The 18,028-nt window shown below is 51.3% G+C and overlaps 1 protein-coding gene across 3 annotated transcripts in view; it reads left to right on the top strand.

The window, feature by feature from the left end:
• GRIN2C (glutamate ionotropic receptor NMDA type subunit 2C) overlaps positions 1-18,028 on the top strand; it is a 47,770-nt gene that overhangs the window by 6,711 nt on the left and 23,031 nt on the right. For all 3 annotated transcript variants that reach the window (XM_037914995.2, XM_043528979.1, XM_043528980.1), the window contains 3 exons: positions 7,170-7,593; positions 13,961-14,553; positions 16,408-16,522. In XM_037914995.2, the coding sequence (XP_037770923.1) occupies positions 7,186-7,593; positions 13,961-14,553; positions 16,408-16,522 (1,116 nt within the window). In that variant the 5' untranslated portion in view covers positions 7,170-7,185. The remainder of the gene's footprint in view (positions 1-7,169; positions 7,594-13,960; positions 14,554-16,407; positions 16,523-18,028) is intronic.

The following is an 18,028-nucleotide window of genomic DNA, read 5'->3' as shown; positions in this document are numbered from 1 at the left end:
CTTTTGCATTATGAAGGAAGTGTTATTCTGTAAGAGCCGGAGATGAGCCCTGCTCTAGCCTGTAGAAAGAGAACGAAGATGAAATCTCATCACTACAGTATTTGTGTTATTGTAGGGCCTAGGAGCCCCAGGCATGGCCCAAGACCCCATTGTACTAGGTGCTGGACAAACACAGAACAAAGACCGTCCCTGCCCCAAGGAGCTGACAATCTTGACCAACAGCCTTTGCAGCAGGGGTGCAATTCAATAAGTGCCTCCTTTAAAGATGGCTCCTCCTCTGCTAGAAACCTTCCAGTTGGGCTTTAATTATTCTTAATTAAATTAGCTATTGCTATTGCAATTATGTGGAGCTCTTCTACAAACGTGAATCCTCCCAGCCATCCTCTGTAACTTGACTCATCCCCCTTAGCTGGAGGGAGAAAGTGCAGTTACATAGTCTTATTCCCATTCTCCAGAGGCGGTGCAGAGGTTAAGTGACTTGCCCAGGGCTGCAGAGGGAGCCAGTGTCACAACTAGGAGTAGAACTCAGGAGGTCCTGTCTTCTAGGCCTGTGCTGTAACCTCCGCTTCCCGCCTTTCTTAGCGATGAAACAGAGCAGGGATGGAGTGCGAAAGGAGCGGAGTAAAAGCATGAGGAAAGGGCCTGGGATGTGAAACAGCGTGTGCAGCCCAGCAGGCTGCAGGTCCCCTGGTGGGAGGTGCTCCTCCCTGAAAAGATGCATTTGGAATTACAGCTTTTAGTTACAATTGGCATTTCCAAGACTCCTGCTGGCAGCCAACATCTTGCTGACACCCACGTTTGTGTCAGTAGCAGGGTGGGAGGCCGGTATCACCATGTAAAGGAGCCTCCCTCTTGCTCCGTTCCTGCTCTTAACATCAGAGGATGGTCAAACATCTCCTTTTCATTACTCAGCCATTAACGATCCTCTCGATTGGTCAGTTGGCATTGCATGTGGAAGGGAAAGGTTCAGTGGGGCAGTCTTGCACTTAAAGCATAGGGCACAGGGATTTGGTCCCTGACCTGCTGGTGATCTGAGGCAAGTCAATCGACTGCCACGTGCCTCAGTTTCCCCGCTGTGTGAGGAGGATGATATTACTGACTGACTTTGCAATGGAGGGTAAGAGTCTTCGCTAAGGTTTGCAAAGCACTTTGAGATCTTCCGATGGAAAGTGCTATAGGAAGGCAGAGACTGGAAGTTCTTTGAGCCAGGAACTGTGTTTTGTTCTGTGTTTGTAAAGTGCCTAGCACAGTGGGGTCCTGGCCCAGGACTGGGGGTCCTAGGCTCTACCACCATATAAATAAAACAGTGACATAATTGGATCCAAACACCCCAATATATTGGGGGAGGGGAGGACATCTGGCATCTAGATCCAAATCCAAACTTTGCACATGGGGCCCAACAAACCCCCACTCCAACTCTGAGGTGCAGAGAATCCCAATTTGGGTGCAATGTTGGCAGTTGGGCCTATCTCTAGTGTAATGACCTTGGGCCCAGGGCTCCCCCCCTGGTTAGCTGAGTCACGAGCTGGCGTCTGTTGTTTCTATCAGAGTCTGGCCTGCAGGTCATAGGCCCGGTTCGGATGGGCACAATAAACCCACATATTGCAAAGACAGTGCCTGCCCTAAGAGCTCAGTCCCCCACATGGGGCCACTTCTCAGCAGGATGCACCAGGGAGCACCTGTCGGCATGGGAGCAGGAGACTACGTTTTGGACAGTGCAGTTTGAGGCCAGATGCCTGCAGTGTTGCCCCATGAGTGGGGGCAGAAAGCTCAGCAAGGTTCTCTCCAGCCATCCTGCTGGGGGTGCAGCGTAGAATCTCTGCCCCAACCCCCCAGGATGGGCTGTGGGGCCAGACCCCAAACCCTGTGGCTCCCCTTGGATCCACATGGGTATGGGGGATGAGGGGTGGGAAGAGAGGGGTTAATGGAGATGGCACTGGAGATCCAGAGCCTCTCAACTGCTCCCCTGCAGTGCAGCTGCATTGGCACCATGCTGCCTTTGGGACCCCCATTAAGCCGTGATTCCCTGCCACAGAGAGTGTATGTAATGTAGCCTCCAGCCAGGGAATTTCCACTCTGAGCACTATGGGGCTGATGTGGGAAATGATGCACACCCCTTTCCCCCCAAAGCCAGTCTTCTCCTCCCCTGGGGTGATTCCTGGACCCCCGAGTACCTTCCTCAGAGTCTGGTGAAAGGGGCGGGTGGGTGAGTGCTGCTGCAGGTGTGTTTGAAGCGCCTTGCTATTTGAGAGGTGGATCTAGGCATGGAACCTGGAGGCATAATTGGGGCCCTCAGTGACTTAGGACCCAACCCTGTTCCCTTTGCAAACCATGTGGCTTTTCCCTGTGGCTTCACTGGAAACAGAACTGGGCCCTTATAAGCTAAGCTGCTGCCTAGAATTATTGTTCTATATCAGATGGAAACCCAAGAGCAGCTTCAACCTGGAAATGCTTGGAGGGGTGGGGGGAGCTGCCATCGCCCAGAGGTCTCCCCACACTAAGACTGCCAGTTGTAAGAATCTTTGTGGGTTTGTCTGTGTGATGCTGAGGGGGGGGAGGACATTGTGGAACAACAAGGGACCAAGGTAAATAGTGCATCAGAATCAGAGAAGACTCTGAACAAAAGCCCCAGAGCTGACCAGCACCAAGGAGGCAGGTTCAGATTTTGATCTCTTTTGACTCAGCCTTATGTTTTGTGGAGCCCTGGGAGCTTAATGGAAAGGGCACTGGTCTCCTGAGCTGAGGATTGTGGGTTCTAGCCCTGTGTAGGGTGGAAGATGCTTCTTATCCCTCTTGTTTCAGTGCATAAAACGACCTTTAAGTGACTGGGTTTGGAAGAAACTTCCTTTCTGGACAGGCTATTTTATAATTCCCCGCTTTGGAATTTCTTCCTCAAAAGTTTCTGGCTACTGTCAAACAGGGTACTGCACCAGGCTGACCACTGGCCGGATCTGGTGCCAATCAAAATCTATTTGGCAAAAAATAATGAAACTGACATACACAGTGCAGAAAGGGAAGAGGTAATCCCTGCCACACATTCATGGGCCCTTAGAGCAAGGGGTGGCTAGTTTTGGGGGCAGGATACTTGGCTTCCTGTCCTCACTGATAAATTCCCTGGGTTTAATGGGTGTGTCCAGCTTCCAGCTGAGCTGAAGTTCACAGTAATTAGAATCTCCCTGAACTTTGCAGGGCTTTGTCACATGTCGTTGTTTTGCGGGATTAGCTGCGTAAACCTCTGCCTTCTCCAAAATACTTACAGCTCATTTTTTCCCCCCTCAAATGTTTAAATATTTTATTATTACCCTGGGTACTTAATCTTTGAGTTGATGGAACTGAAGGTGCCTATCAGCCTGTGAAATACATTTCCGTTTTAAATTAAAAAAAAGAAGGCAAGCTGCTCTCTGGTAACTGACAGCCCAGGGATGGCGGGAGCTGGGGGGGAAGGGGAGGAGAATGGGAAAGTGGAGACAATATTGCTGCTGAAGATCATTTAAAATAATATTAAAAACGTTCAAGGGTGCCCGGAGCCTGAGTTGCTGAGGAACAAAGGGCACCAGGAGGAAAAGATGGAGACAAGGAGAACTGTGCTTTTATTTAACCCCTTCACCTCTGAATTCTCTAACCACATGCAAAATATGCCACAGGTGTGTGGGTGTGTCAGGGGGTAATGTAGTCTATTGTCAGACTGAAATATGAAACTCATTCCACGCAGGTGGGCTCTGATGTATCGATATAGCAAGGAAGCAGGGGGGATCAGATGATTATAAAAGCCAGCAAGCAGAGAGAGCTGCAGGAGGATAGGGCACTGAATGGGGAGTCCTTGACTTTGGCCAAGTCCCTTCCCCTCTTTGTGCCTCAGTTTCCCTCTCTACAAAATGGAGATGATGGTTCCTGCTCAGCTTTGCAAGGCGCTTTAAGAGCGACCCACGAAAAGCTACAGAAGTGCTAAGTGTTGCTGCATACCATCGCCAAGGCAGCAATGCTCTAGGTAGGAATAGCATAGAGTAGAGCCTATGCAGTGTGTCCGAGAGATCTCTGAGAGCTTCCAGGAGGCCTGTTCCATGCAAGGGACATGAGGACTGTGTGGCTGTAATGCATGTGACTGCATGCTGTATATATGGCACCAGTCCAACTGCACACCTAGCATTAGGGCTAAAAATTGAGGTGTTGAGCTCCCCAAACTCAGATCTCTGCCATGGCAACTAACGAGGCTGGATTCTGCAGGCCTGCCTCCCCAGCCCAGCAAGGATAAACACCATGCCCAGAGGCTGTTCAGGCCCTTTTGCCCAACAGTCTTCAGTGTACCCCAAATACAACAGTTCCATGTAAATCCAACAGCTGCCTTTCCCTAGAGCCATTGGTTTCCTTGCTGCAGCCTCCCTGCTCCTCCAGGTAATCTACCTGGGAACCCTCCTGCTCCAGGGCCTGTCACTGGGCAAACCTTCCTTCTCCCTGTATCTCCTGCAGCTCGCTCTCCTTGCTGGCTTTTATAATCATCTGATCCCCAGCTGATCCATCATAGGTGGGGCTGGATCCAACTTCCCCTTAAAGGGCCAGCCACCCTGTGGCAGGTATTGCCTAGCTCAGAGTAATACAGTGCTAGAGCTTTTACACTCTCTGTGGGTGTCAAGTTCAGGGCAACTGCACCTGTATTCCTCTTCTGTGGCCCACTAAGGGCACCCCTGTAGGCTCCTGGCTCCTCAGCCATCACCTCCCTTGGGCGGAGACCCGGATCTCTCTCCCTCCTGACGAGGGGTTTTTCAAGGCTGCGCAGTTCCCTGCCTATGCTGTGATATTCCCAGCAAGCCAGACTGCCTAAACAGGCCAGTGTCTGCGCTTTGCTTTCTCTCCAGAGGCTATGCCTAATGTATTGCCTGCAGTTATGAGTTACCACACAGCTCTTTGTAAGCAAGCACATTTATTCTTAAGGTGAAAGCATTATAGAAAAAACTTATTCAAAATAGCAGAAGAACTTACACATATAGTAAAAAGCTTAGCAGAGGTCACCCCAATTCCAACCTAGAGCAGGTGTCAGTCCTTCAAACCCTGCAACTTGGTTTTCCCCATGAAAGTTTGACTGTCTCAGATTCAGAACCAGAACCCAGGCTGGACAGTTCATCAGTTTCTTCTACAACTCAGACCTTTGATCTCATCTCCAGGAACAGGGCATAGCTTTAAAAGACATAACTAGATCCACTCCTCAGGGCATAGCTTTAAAAGACATAACTAGAGGTGGGGGAATTTGCATTAACTTCTCCCTAGGCATTCCCCAGGAAATCCACTTCACGCTTATTGTCCCAAAAGTCCATTCTCGTCTGGCACATTTTCAGTGTAATCTTTTGGACTCCCAGACCTTACCTCACATCTCCCCCAGAGAGGTCACATGCAGTCCTGGCCCACGATAATACATACGCTTTGCAATTAATACAATGGATCCCCAAAGACAGTTAAGCTTAAATCTATAAGGTTTCCCAAGAATATGCAGGAAATTGCCCTATCTGTCATAGTGGGCTTTTAATCTGATCTTCCACTCAGTCTAGTATGGGGAGAGGAAGCCCCAGCACCTTGTGCGGCTAAGGGCACCATTCTCCTGCCAGCAGTGGCAGCGAGCATGGAAACTGCCATAGAGACCCGCAGTGCAGATAAAAGAGCCGCTGGATGGATCGGATGGGAGAATGGTGACTTTAAATCTTTGAAGTGATTGTCAGGTTTACAAAGAGCCAGGCAGTGTAGCCTCCAACTCTTTGCATCTTCTGCCTCTTTGTCCACCCCCTCTTCGTGTGTGATAAAACAGTTATTAAAAACTGGGGAAGTGAAAGGAAATAAAGGAATTTCACAGCAATAGTAGCTTAGAGAGCAGCTAGGGAGCCTGCACCCAGAGTGAAAGGAGCTGGCAAACATTAGAGCTTTGGGGGAGGGAGTAGGCTGGAGGGAGCAGTAGAGGGCACTGGGATGGGTGCGGGGTTGGGCCAGGGGGAGTGGTGGGAAGATAGGGGGCACTGGAATGGGTGGGGGGTTGGGCTGGGGGGGGCAGTGGGAAGCAGGGGCCATTGAATATCACGGATCTGGTCATCCATTCATTCTGTATGCACACCTCCTATTGACTTCAGCCAGTGGTGGGGTATTGTCCCAGGGTTGATGGGAAGGCACCTGTGTTGGCCTTGAGTGACACCCTTGCCCCCATCCCATTCCCTCACTGCCCATCCCAGGAGCTGAGCTGACAGGCTTCCTCAGGAGCTGCCTCTATCCCCTATGGCCGGACGGTGCCCAAAGAGGGGCATTTGAAGGGGTGCGCTGTGACTGACTGTTGCTGAGTCTCTGCTTGGCTTTGGTGTGCGGGGTGCAGAGCATGCCAAGCAGGGAGGGGCTGAAAACCTCACTTCTGAGAGGGATACGCTCAGCCCAATGCGTGGGGCTTCAGCCTTTCATCTCCTCCGAGCACTTATCAGAGCCACGGGATGGACACCCTGTGTGTCAGCTCGACAAAAGTGCTCCACAGCTGGGAATGCTTCAAGCCAAGTCCAGGCCCCTGGCTTTGAAATTTCTGAACAGAAGGATCCAGACCTTCCTGAGCTTAGGCTCCCTGCATGTAGGAGCTGCCCCTCGAAGGCTGAGCATGGGGCTGGTGGTAACTGAGTCATCGTGCTAACTGGTGTATGCGGCACGCAGTAGGGTGGGGGATGAGGGGCTGGGGATCAAAGGGAGAAAAACGTAAGGTCAGCAGGCAGCGAGGTGCAGAGTAGGAGCTGTTGGAGAGAAGGGCAGGAGAGGCCTGCAGACCTGGAAATGGGGGATCACTGTGTGCCTAGCTTGTTTCATTCCCTGATTGTTCCTATGAAGAAGCAGCTGATAACACGGTGTGCTGCCCTGGAGCCAGGGCTATATGGAGCTGTGGGGAGGAGAGCTGGCCTGCAGGAGTGGGGGTCACTCGTGGAGCACAGGATCCCAGGTGCTAGCCGTGTTCCTCGCCCTGTTGCCAGGGCTTCTGCTGGCTCCCTGATGGCAGGCCCCTCTCTCCCTGCTGCCAGGCTCTAAGCCCCTCTCCTGCTAATTTGTTCTTCTTTCTCCCTGCTCCCCTTCCCCTCCCTCTCTGGGCCTCCCACCCCGTCCGCACTCAGGTCTGTCTGTTTCCCATTCCCACCCTGGTTTCTGTTTGCTTTGGGTTGCAGGAACTCGGTGGTGGACATGGGCAGAGCTCTGACGCACACTCTGGTACTGTCCATGGTGCTGGGCTGTTCAGCTGTCATACTGGATCTCCTGCTGCCGGGCCCTGGGGAGCCAGTGGTAAATGTGGCCGTGGTGTTTGGGGGCTCCTCATACCCTCTCCACGTCCGCAGCCGGCTGACTCACCAGAGCTTCCTGGATCTGCCTCTGGAGATCCACCCGGTCACGGTGATTGTGAATGACACCAACCCCAGCACCCTCCTGACCCAGATCTGCAACATCCTCGCCAGCATCAAGATCCACGGCATCGTCTTTGAGGACAACATCGGCACAGAGGCTGTGGCACAGATTCTGGACTTCATATCCTCCCAGACCCAGGTCCCCATCATCAGTATCAGTGGGGGCTCTGCCGTGGTCCTGACCCCCAAGGTGAAATCTCTTCACTGGTTATTTCTGGAGATGGTGGATGGGAGGCAGAGGGGGAAATTAGGGAGACTCATGAAATCCTTTAAATATATAGGCCCAAATCCCCAGCTTGTGTAAATCAGCACAGCTCCATAGAAGTCAACCAATCTGTGTCAGTTGACATCGGCTGGGGATCTGGCCTCTAATGTGCATATGTAAATTTCCAATCATTTTATTTTCAGGGAGGAGCAAATCACTACAATGTTGTCTAAAGTGTCTGCAATGCTAAATAGGCAAGGAGCTGTATTCTTAACTATCTGGTGTTGTAGAACTCTGCTAGAGGATGTTGTGAAGGCCAAGACTATAATGTGGTTCAAAAAAGAACTAGATAAGTTCATGGAGGATATGTCTACCAATGGCTATTAGCCAGGATGGGCAGGGATGGTGTCCCTAGCCTCTGTTTGCCAGAAGCTGGGAAAGGGTGAGAGGGGATGGATCACTTGATGATGATCTGTTCTGTTCATTTCCTCTGGGGCACCTGGCACTGGCCACTGTCAGAAGACAGGATACTAGGCTAGATGGACCTTTGGTCCAACCCAGTATGGCCGTTCTTATGTATTTTAAGACACAAGAAATGCAGACCAACGTTTGAATGCATGGGGAAGCAGGAGAGTGTCATGGTGATGGTAAGAGAAGATCTATTATTATTAATTATCAGTTTCTGGTAGTGCCCTCTATGAGCAAGGTGCTCTTCAAATATTCAAAAAGAATGGCTCCGGCTCCGATTAGCTCACAATCTAGGGCAGGGATTGGCAATGTTCAGCACACAGCTGGTCAGGGAAATCCGCTGGCGGGTCGGGATGGTTTGTTTACCTGCAGCGTCTGCAGTTTTGGCCAATCGCAGCTCCCACTGGCTGCGGTCCCCATTCCAGGCCAATGGGGGCTGCAGGAAGCGGTGTGGGCTGATGATGTGCTGGCCGCTGCTTCCCGCAGCCCCATTGGCCTGGAATGGTGAACCGCGGCCAGTGGGAGCTGCGATCGGCTGAACCTGTGGACACTGCAGGTAAACAAACCGTTCCGGCCCGCCAGCGGATTTCCCTGACGGGCCGCATGCCAGATGTTGCCGATCCCTGATCTAGGGCATAAGCATCTATGTCGAATGCCACTGTTTAGTTAACTCTCACTGTCCTCCCCCACTCCTTTGAGTGCCACTTACCCTGTGATAGCTGTGAACATCCCTGCTTTCTTATGTGTTTACATGGGAGCTCCATTCCCTGAGTCCAGCTCTGCATCTTCAAACTGAAACTCCTGCTGGGAAGTGACAGCTGCCCCGGGACACTCACCGCAATGGAAACTGTGAGGATGTTGGAGGGGTTTGTTAAACACGGTTCTGAGAACTCCTTCAGTGGCTGTGTATGTGGCTGCCTCTCGGAATGTAACTCTCGCAGTGCAGGCAAAGCAGGCCCAGCCAGGCAAGCTTGGAGCCTGGCGGTAGTAGCAGATGAAACTCCTCTGACTCAAAGTGGGGAAGTCAGGGCCAACCCTACCCACACCGAGTGCGGGGGCTCCACTGAACTAGTGCAGCTTTCCTTTAGGACATTGGTGCTGAGAAATGGTCACTGAGCCCCACGGAAGTGTCTCAGGATCAGGCCCTACAGTCCCTTCTTTCGGGTTATGTATAAGTAATGACACCCCCTTGGCCTGCCATGGGTGTCAACAGAGTTTTAATCTGGGAACTTCAGCACTAAAGCATGACTCTCCCTCACTTGAACTAAAGGAGGAACTCAATTAGCTGGCAGCAGTAGTAGGCTGGTTTCCTCTCTGGGTGTGTTGTATCCTCTATGGGTACATCTAAACTGCAGCTGGGAGGTGTAATTCCCTGCTCGGGTAGAGGTATATATGCTATTTCTGATCGAGCTGCCTGAGCACAGTTGTGAGACCCTAGGCATGACCCCGGGTGACTAGCCTGAGCCGCCACCGGTGCAGGTGTGGCCACACCGCTACTTCTGGCGTGGTAGCTTGATCAGAGCTTGTGTGTGTATGTCCACTCGACTGGGCGCTACAGCTCCAGCAGCAGTGTAGATGTACGCTATGTGGAGAGGGCCTAACAGGGATACATGCCGTGTGTTATGTGTGATTAGGGGAGTGTGCTAAGAAGGCAGAATTCATTGGAGGGTTGAGGAGAAGCGCTAGGAAGAGGGAACTGAGGTTCTGAGTGACACACGAGCTGGTAGGAGATGTGAAATGGAAGGTGCTGAGTAGAGCTGAGTGAAAACAAGGCTATCCCTTGACCCTGTTGGTGTATCTCTGCACCCTGGGGAGCAGGGGGAAGGCAGGACAGTCCCAGGCACTGGTCCCTGAAGCTCTCCTGCCAAGATCCTGGTCCTGCAAGTGCTGAGCACACACGGCTGACTCCAGTGGGAGTTAAAGGTGTCCAGCACCTCGCAGGATGTGGTCTTAAGTCACCACAGTCAACACAAAGGCTCCCAAGACTGATGGTGTCCCCGCCAGGCCCATTGGGATTCAGCTCAGGCTGGTGAGGATGGAATCCAGCCCAATGTTTCATGCCAGCAGCAGTTGCGTCTTAAATCACCAGCCCAAGCCACCTGAACATGTATTGCCTAGAAAGCTGCAGGGCGCTGCAATTTCTTACAGGTGGACTGCATACTGGGTACTTATTTTTAGTTTGTTTGCCCATCGCTGGGTGTCAGACGCTGTTACTGTCATCTGCTTGCAGGGAAATGTGTAAAGATTTCCTTGAGCCTAGTTCGCTGCAGATCCGATTGTGTTTGTTTGTGGAAGTTTGATGCCAGGTTCTCATGGGCAGTTTATGTAATCGGCAAATCCTTAAGATCCAATAAAAAATACAACCTCATCCCATCGAAGGGTTGGGGGAGGAGGAAGAGCTTGAGGAGACTGTTCCCAAATGCTTTTTTATGGGAAACACTGTACGTTACGGGTGCCAGCCTGGCCTGCCCAGAAGCAATGCCTAAAAGCGAGATCTTGAGCCCCTTCCCCAGACACAGTGAGCTTGAAGTTTGGTATTAACATGCCCAGCTCCATCTGGGAGAGACCTACAAGCCAATTCAGGAGAGGCAGCAATGACCTGCCAGGACCCCTGACTGGAGGAAGTGGCACTATGATGCAGGGCCTTAGAGGCGGGGAATAGGTTTTTTTTCTTTTTTTTTTGGTGGGGGCGGGGGTTAGGGCACATAGGAAGAATGCCCCCCATGCTGTTTTTAGTGTGGGGAGATCACAACGATTTACCTTTGTTTTTATTTAGGACAAAAGACAACCCAGTCCAGTTCTCAGCACTGGTTCTGTTACTCTTGCAGCCAAGACATTGGGTGTTGCAAAAGGAGGGGCTCAGCTTTTCGGACAGGGATGTGTAGGTCCCCTAATGGGACCTTACTGACATTTGGTTTTAAGGAGCTGTACTGACCGAATATGAACAGAGTCCCATCTAATCCTCTTCGTCGTGGAGCTGATTTCCAAACCTTCCATGGCCCTGTTCCAAACTGTCTCCTGTACCTTATCTCTATCACCTCTCTCCCTCCGCTCTTCATACCACCAGCCTCTCTGCTCCACTGCATGCAATCTGGCCGCTCCTGGTGCAATAGTCTCCTTCAAGGGTCCTTCCATGTCAAACAGCCTCTTTGCATCTCTCTGCCTCGTCTGAGCTTCAGCTGATTTCACAACTCCCTGCTGAAACCCCTTTCTCTGCCAGCTGCACCTCTGAGCCCCCCTCTGCTCGTGTTTATCCTACCCATGTAAGTCTGGAAGATGTGTTGGGATGCAGTTTGTGTGAACGCCATCTCTGTGCAAAACCAGGCCCTGATCCTACTAGCCCTCTGCGAGTGGACTTCTCTGTGACTTTAGTAAGAGTTCTGTGCGTGGAGATTTCGCAGGATTTGCCCCCTAAAAATACATTGTATTAAGTGGGAAACACAGAACCCTGGAGCTGGGTCTTGATCTATTCTAACCGTTCACATGTATTTTGGTTAGCAGTTTGGAATCTTTTTTGGGGCCTGATGTTCAAAAGGTCCTTAGCCTGTTTTCCACTTCCGTGGGTGCAGATTTGTGCCTGTAAATAATACGGCCTGGCATTTTGTACCTGGACCAAATGATACTGTTTGCATGTGTGGCTACCTGACTTGTGGGTGCCACCAGAAAGCTTTGTGTGTGTAAATCGCCCCTGCAGTTAATTGTGGTGCAAATTTAGGCCCACAAAATCGTCAACCATTGAGCTTGATAGGACTGCTAGAGTGTAAGGTACTACTCATGATTCAGGGTATCAGAATCAAGCTCCGAATGATTACAAATGGGCTTTGAATTTGCAGTGCTCTGGACCCAGAGGGCTGCAGCACTTTCTCTGATTCTTCCCATCTCCTCCCAGTGGATTCTCTCTATATTTTACAGACGGTTTAATTCTGGCAGCGGTGCTGGAGTTCTCACTCTTTTGCAGGGATGTCCTCCATTTCCTTCTTGGAGCTGTGTGTCTCTTGGTTGCAAACTCCTCTACAACAGGCTTCTCAAATCTGGGGTAGTCTCCTCCAACTCTGAGTTTGTATCTACCTGACAACTCTGAGTTTACCTGGGAATTAATCTCCAGGGGGACTGATCGATGTTTCCCTGTAAAAACAATTCAATGGAGACTATGGCAGTTTGCACCAAAAAATCCCACTGCCTTCTCTGTGACCTTCTGTAAATTCCATTTTGTAAACCATTTAAGATGGAATCAGATCAATTAAGATTTGCTAATGAGTGGGACAGATGGCTGGGGTGGTGTGGGAGAGAGGGAGATGGCCAGTGCGATTCTTGAAAAGGCAAGGTGGGTATGGGGCATGTGTAAATGAAGTTTAACGGCATTAATTCACCAGGCAGGTTTTTTTACTCAAATGTTTCATTTTTTCATAATTGTAAAGAAAAATGTTTGTCTCTTCTGAAGTTGCAGAAAAATTAAATTGAGGATGAATTTTGGTCAAAGGAAGAGTTAGTCATAGAAATTAGGAACAGAAAAGGCCTTTTAGGTAATCTAGCCCATCCCTCTCAGACAGGATAAAGTATCAGTGAACATATGGTAAGGTTTCAGAGTAACAGCCATGTTAGTCTGTATTCGCAAAAAGAAAAGGAGTACTTGTGGCACCTTAGAGACTAACCGATTTATTTGAGCATAAGCTTTCATGAGCTACAGCTCACTTCATCGGATGCGTACGTGGAAAGTGTACAAGATCTTTTTATACACACAAAGCATGAAAAAATACCTCCCCCCACCCCACTCTCCTGCTGGTAATAGCTTATCTAAAGTGATCACTCTCCTTACAATGTGTATGATAATCAAGTTGGGCCATTTCCAGCACAAATCCAGGGTTTAACAAGAACGTCGGGGGGAGGTGGGGGGTAGGAAAAAACAAGGGGAATCCTAAACTGGCTAATTTTATATATCCCAAGTGATGGAGTTTCCACCACCTCCTGGCACTGCTCAGATGATCTCTTCATACTGGCAAACTTGAAGGCCTATGGGATCATAAGTAAAATGTAGGTTTTTGGAATGGGCAGTCTGGGAGACACAGAGCTGAAAATGGAAGGGCTCAGAATGTACAAAATGAGGAATGAAATATAATTGGGAATTGGAATTATGAAAGTTTGAGATCCCTGATCATGTTGTTGGATTGGGAAACAGATATTCAGCATCCAGAATCAGGAGGAGAGATGCGTGATAAGGCACGGAAGATATGATCTCAGGGAAAGGTATATAAGGACTGGGCTGAGCAGGTATGGGATAAGACTCAGACTATTGTTTGTAGGCCACCAGTGGTCTGTGGGGTCCTCCCTTGCTCAGCAGAGTGAAGCAATTTGAAGAGCCACTGGGATAAGAAATGGGGGAGGGGAAGAGAGGGGTGGGAGTGGAAAATACTTGAGTTGGAATAGCAGATAAAGGAAAAGAGTGTTTGATGCTGGACTGAAAATAGCAGCAATAATAATCCTCGGCATTTAGATAGCACTTTTAGAAACATTAATTAATTCACCCTCTTAACAGCCCTGGAAGTTATGTAGCTGGTTTTTATCCCCATTGTACAGCATGGGGGTGGGGGAGAATTGAGACACAGCAGGGTGAAGTAATTTGCCTGAGGTCACCCAATAAGCCAATGACAGGTGGGGACAGACCCAGTTTCCTGACTCTTAGCCCTGAACTGTGAGCACAAGACTGGGCAGTTTATCCATGCCAGTCATAGGGCTGGGAGCTGGGGTGCTGGATTGGTGGCGACCTCTTCAGCCTGTGAAGGTTTCTAAGAGAGGAAAGGGGAGAAGATTGGCACCCTGGGGCTCTTTGCACTTAACCAGTTGCTAATCCATTCTCCTCTCTATGGTGGGTGGCTTTCTCTTCCAGGAGCCTGACTCTGCCTTCCTGCAGCTGGGAGTCTCCATCGAGCAGCAGATCCAGGTGATCTTCAAAGTCCTGGAGGAATATGACTGGGGCTCCTTTGCGGTCATCACCAGCCTGTACCCAGGGTACAACATCTTCGTGGACGTTATCCGTTCCTTCACGGACGCCAGCTACTTTGGTTGGGAACTCCAGGACGTCCTGACCTTTGAGATGACCCAGGATGGGAGCAACTCCAAAACCCAGCGGCTGCTACGGCAGATTGATGCCCAGGTGATGATTGTGTACTGCTCGCGGGAGGAGGCTGTGTACCTCTTCCAGGTGGCGGAGCAGGCGGGCTTGGTTGGGCCCGGCTACATCTGGATTGTGCCAAGCCTGACGGTGGGGAACATGGAGATCCCACCTGCCTCTTTCCCCGTCGGCCTCATCAGCGTGGTGACTGAGAGCTGGAAGATGAGCCTGAGGCAGAAGGTTCGGGATGGCATGGCCATCATCGCCACGGGGGCTGAGAGCTACTTCAGGACCCACGGGTACCTCCCAGACGTGGGCAAGGACTGTAAGACGCCGCCTACCACCACTGCCAACAGAACTTTCTACAGGTCAGCCTGGAAAAGTTGCTCCTGGGTAGTCACCAGCAGTGCTGGGACTTAGCAACTTGCATAGTGGGGATCAGGAAAGAAGGGGATAAAGCTCTCAGAGAGGCCTGGAGGTACCCTCCCGTGGGCAGGGGTAGGTTGGCAGTATCCACTCAGAGAGATACTGAACTCCCACCAATTGGGGAAATCCCCGCCCTGGACCTCCTGAAAGTGTGTGTGTGGGGGGGATCCGCATCAGAGAGCGTGAGGGCCCAGTAAATTGATTAGCTTAACGATGCTAAGCTCCACCTCTTGGCTGGTAGAGGGGCGCTTCCTATTCAGCTCTGAGCTGCCGGGACTGCCCTTTCCTGGGGGTGAGAGAACTCTACCTCCTTCGCTTTTCCCCACACCCCTCATAGACCCACAGCAGGGAATGTGACCTTGCCCCGGGTCACCAACGAGGTCAGAGCCAGGAAGAAAACCCAGGTGTCCAGACTCCAGGGCCAGTGACTTGCCGATTGCACCCCACTGCCAGATAGACCGAGCGAGATGGGCATAGAGGGAAAACTCTCTCTTTTTCCCTTCCTCCAAGGGCTCGCTCAGGGCGAAAGCGTTGGCACTGCCAACGTGGAGTGTGGCGCAAAGGAGTAGGGTGATAGAGGGAAAGCGCAGGACGCAGCGGGCACAAAGGGCCAGGGGAGGAGAGGGAGGGCCAGGCTACAAAGCCTGAAGGACTTGTCTCCGGGCAACGTTTTTTAATCCGAGTGTGACCCTTGGCTAATTGAGCAAGGGGCTTTGGCTCCGGGTTTGGTTAAACCCTGTGCTGCTTGGGTGATCCAGTCCCACAGAGTCACTGACTCGCCGGCGGGGGGTGGGAGCTGGGTAAAGGGAGGAAGGAAACGGAGGGGAGGGCACCTGTCTGAAGAAATGACACCGAGGGCGAGTGATACAAGTCACCAGGCTGCACTTATATGCTAGAGTTGAATATGCCAGCACCCGGCTCGCACACGTGGGCATGGTGCCAAGCCAGTGACCTTGCCGCCGCTCCGTGCCCAACGCTCCCCTCCCCCACGTGCCCTGTTAACTGATTTGGAATGTTCTGTCTGTTTAGCTCGTTAGCCTGTTGGCAGACCACACTCTTTGGGGAAAATAAAGCGGGGGGGGGTGTTAAGATCCTGGGATGTCAGCTACGTTTCGTGTGTCTCTAAATCGCTGGAGCGCCGTCTGGCTTTGCCTCTGCCTTCCTCTGGTTCCTGGACTGAGAGAGCGGGGTGAAACCTTGGAGCGGGGGCGCTAATTTGTTGTTCGGTCATGTAATGTACTGCCAATATCTTGGGACTGTGGTGATAGGCTTGGTGTAAACGGGTAAGTCAGGTGGAGCTCTCCCTGGTCTCCTGCCGTCCCAATCCATGCAGACTCCTTGCCTTAGTTTCCCTGCAGGTTTATTTTGTCTGGGAAGCCTTGTTGCACCCTACCCATGGGACTTATAACTGTGGCCCATACTGAGGAAAGGATAACAAAGCTCCACCCTTGTATAGTGCTTTCCGGATCTCAGAGCATGCTGCCAAGTTAGGGGATTGTTATGCCTCTTTGACAGGTGGGGAAACTGAGGCAGGCAGTGGTGAAGTGACTCTCCCAAGGTGGCTCAGCTAGTCAGTGGCAGAGCCAGGCATGGAACCCAGATCTCCTCAGCCTAGACCTGCTAGACGAGGCTGCCAGATGATCCTAGGGGCAATGACTGGGAGAGAGGCCAGGCTGGAATCTGGACTCTGAGTTAGCCCGTGTTGGTGATGGCGTCTGTGGGAGGGAGAGAGGTTGCTAGCCCAGTTTGGGAAGCTCCCACCTTTCTGGGCCACAGTGCTTCGTTTCCCCCCACAGGCACCTGCTGAATGTGACGTGGGAGCACAGGGACTTCTCCTTCAATGAAGCTGGTTACTTGGTGAGGCCAACCATGGTGGTGATCTCACTGAACCGGCATCGGCTCTGGGAGATGGTAAGGGCTGCTTTCCCCTTCAGCACCCACAGTCGTCTCCCTCTCTTTTAAGGCATGGCCACTCAAGAACACCTCCCTCTGCAAAGCACAGCATCCACTGGGCGCTATAGGTTAAAACCAACACAGGAAGGGGTGGGTGAGAGAAGAGGCTGCTGTCCAGAGAGAACATCCTACTAAAGAGTTACATAGGAACTGCCACGCTCTGCTGCTCCGTCTGCTCCAGACTCTTTACGACTTCTGAGCCCTCCTCATGTCACATCTCGGGGCAGGGTTCCTCTGCCTCCCTGGATGCCTTTGAGGAGTAGCGGGAGCTGTCCAGGGTTCTCTGCTTCATGTCTCCCTCTGGATCCCTGATTTTATCCCTGGTGCCTTCACTCCCATCCCTGTTTTTCATTAATCCTGTGGATTTAGTTCATCTCTGGGTCCTGTGGCTTCTCCCCTTACAGTGGGGGCGGGGGGCTTTAGTAATGGGCGGACGCACACCCGCCCATCCCCAGTGCCTCAGTAGCTCCAAACTCTCTACCCAATGGCTTCTCTCCCTCGAGGTTCCAGATCCACTAATGCCTGTGACAAGCTCCCATTTGCAACCAATCCAAACACCTTCATTAGGCACCCACAGTGCCCTTACCACCCCCATCCCCATGAGCATCTGTATGCACTTCTTAGGATCCCTCCACCATGTGCTCTGGAGACTGCCACAAACTAGCCACCAAGCTCCTTTAGAGGTCCCATGTTCTCCTGCTCCTCCGCTTGGAGGCTTCCATGTGCTTTTACTTCTCCCACAGACTCTCGTTTGGCTCCTACGCCACCTTGACCACCCCTTTAGAGACTCCCCATACTCCTGTTAGATAACCCTCCCTATTTTCTCCGTTGAGCCCCCTTGTGCTCCTCCTCCTTACACAGGCTCCATCTCTATAACTAGTCCCAGTTATGCTTCTGCAGCCTGAGATCCCATTCTCTGGTTGCTCCCATTAAATACCACTGACGACTCCCCTTATAGGCCTCCCAGACCCACCCTGAGTCCTCCTGCTGCTATTTGAAGTTTTATTTCACACCAGCTGGGATACTGGGGGATTCTCGCTCTGAACTGCAGTGTTTACAATCAGGCTAGCATTTGATGTGATTAGTATTGAGAGTTCTGTTCCCAGCATTCAGGGGTTGGGAGCGCTGGAGTGTGTTTGCACCTGGGTCTGATATTCTTTTAGACAGGCTGCTTTCTTCTGAGAGGGTGAAAAGCACCAAGGTAGGAAGCAGCCTTCAGGCAAACCAGACGACAGCCCAAGGGGGCATGGTGAGCTCTCAGGGAATGATCAGGGTCAGAGCTGAAAGTGGAGCAACTTAAGAAAACTGAGATGCTGCAGTAAGTGGCGTTAGTGATTTAGGAGGGAGTGTTCTTCCCTCTGAGCCACTGCACCAGTATGGTTTTGGGCAGGGAACATGCTGTCTTTGGCATGAGCTGTATAACAAAGGACCACTAGTGATCACTAAAGATCCCACACATCTTTA

Source organism: Chelonia mydas, chromosome 14, assembly GCF_015237465.2.
Source record: "Chelonia mydas isolate rCheMyd1 chromosome 14, rCheMyd1.pri.v2, whole genome shotgun sequence".
NCBI lineage: Eukaryota > Metazoa > Chordata > Testudines > Cheloniidae > Chelonia > Chelonia mydas.
The sequence above is the reverse complement of the archived record's forward strand: the minus strand, read 5'-3'. Positions and strand labels throughout refer to the sequence as shown.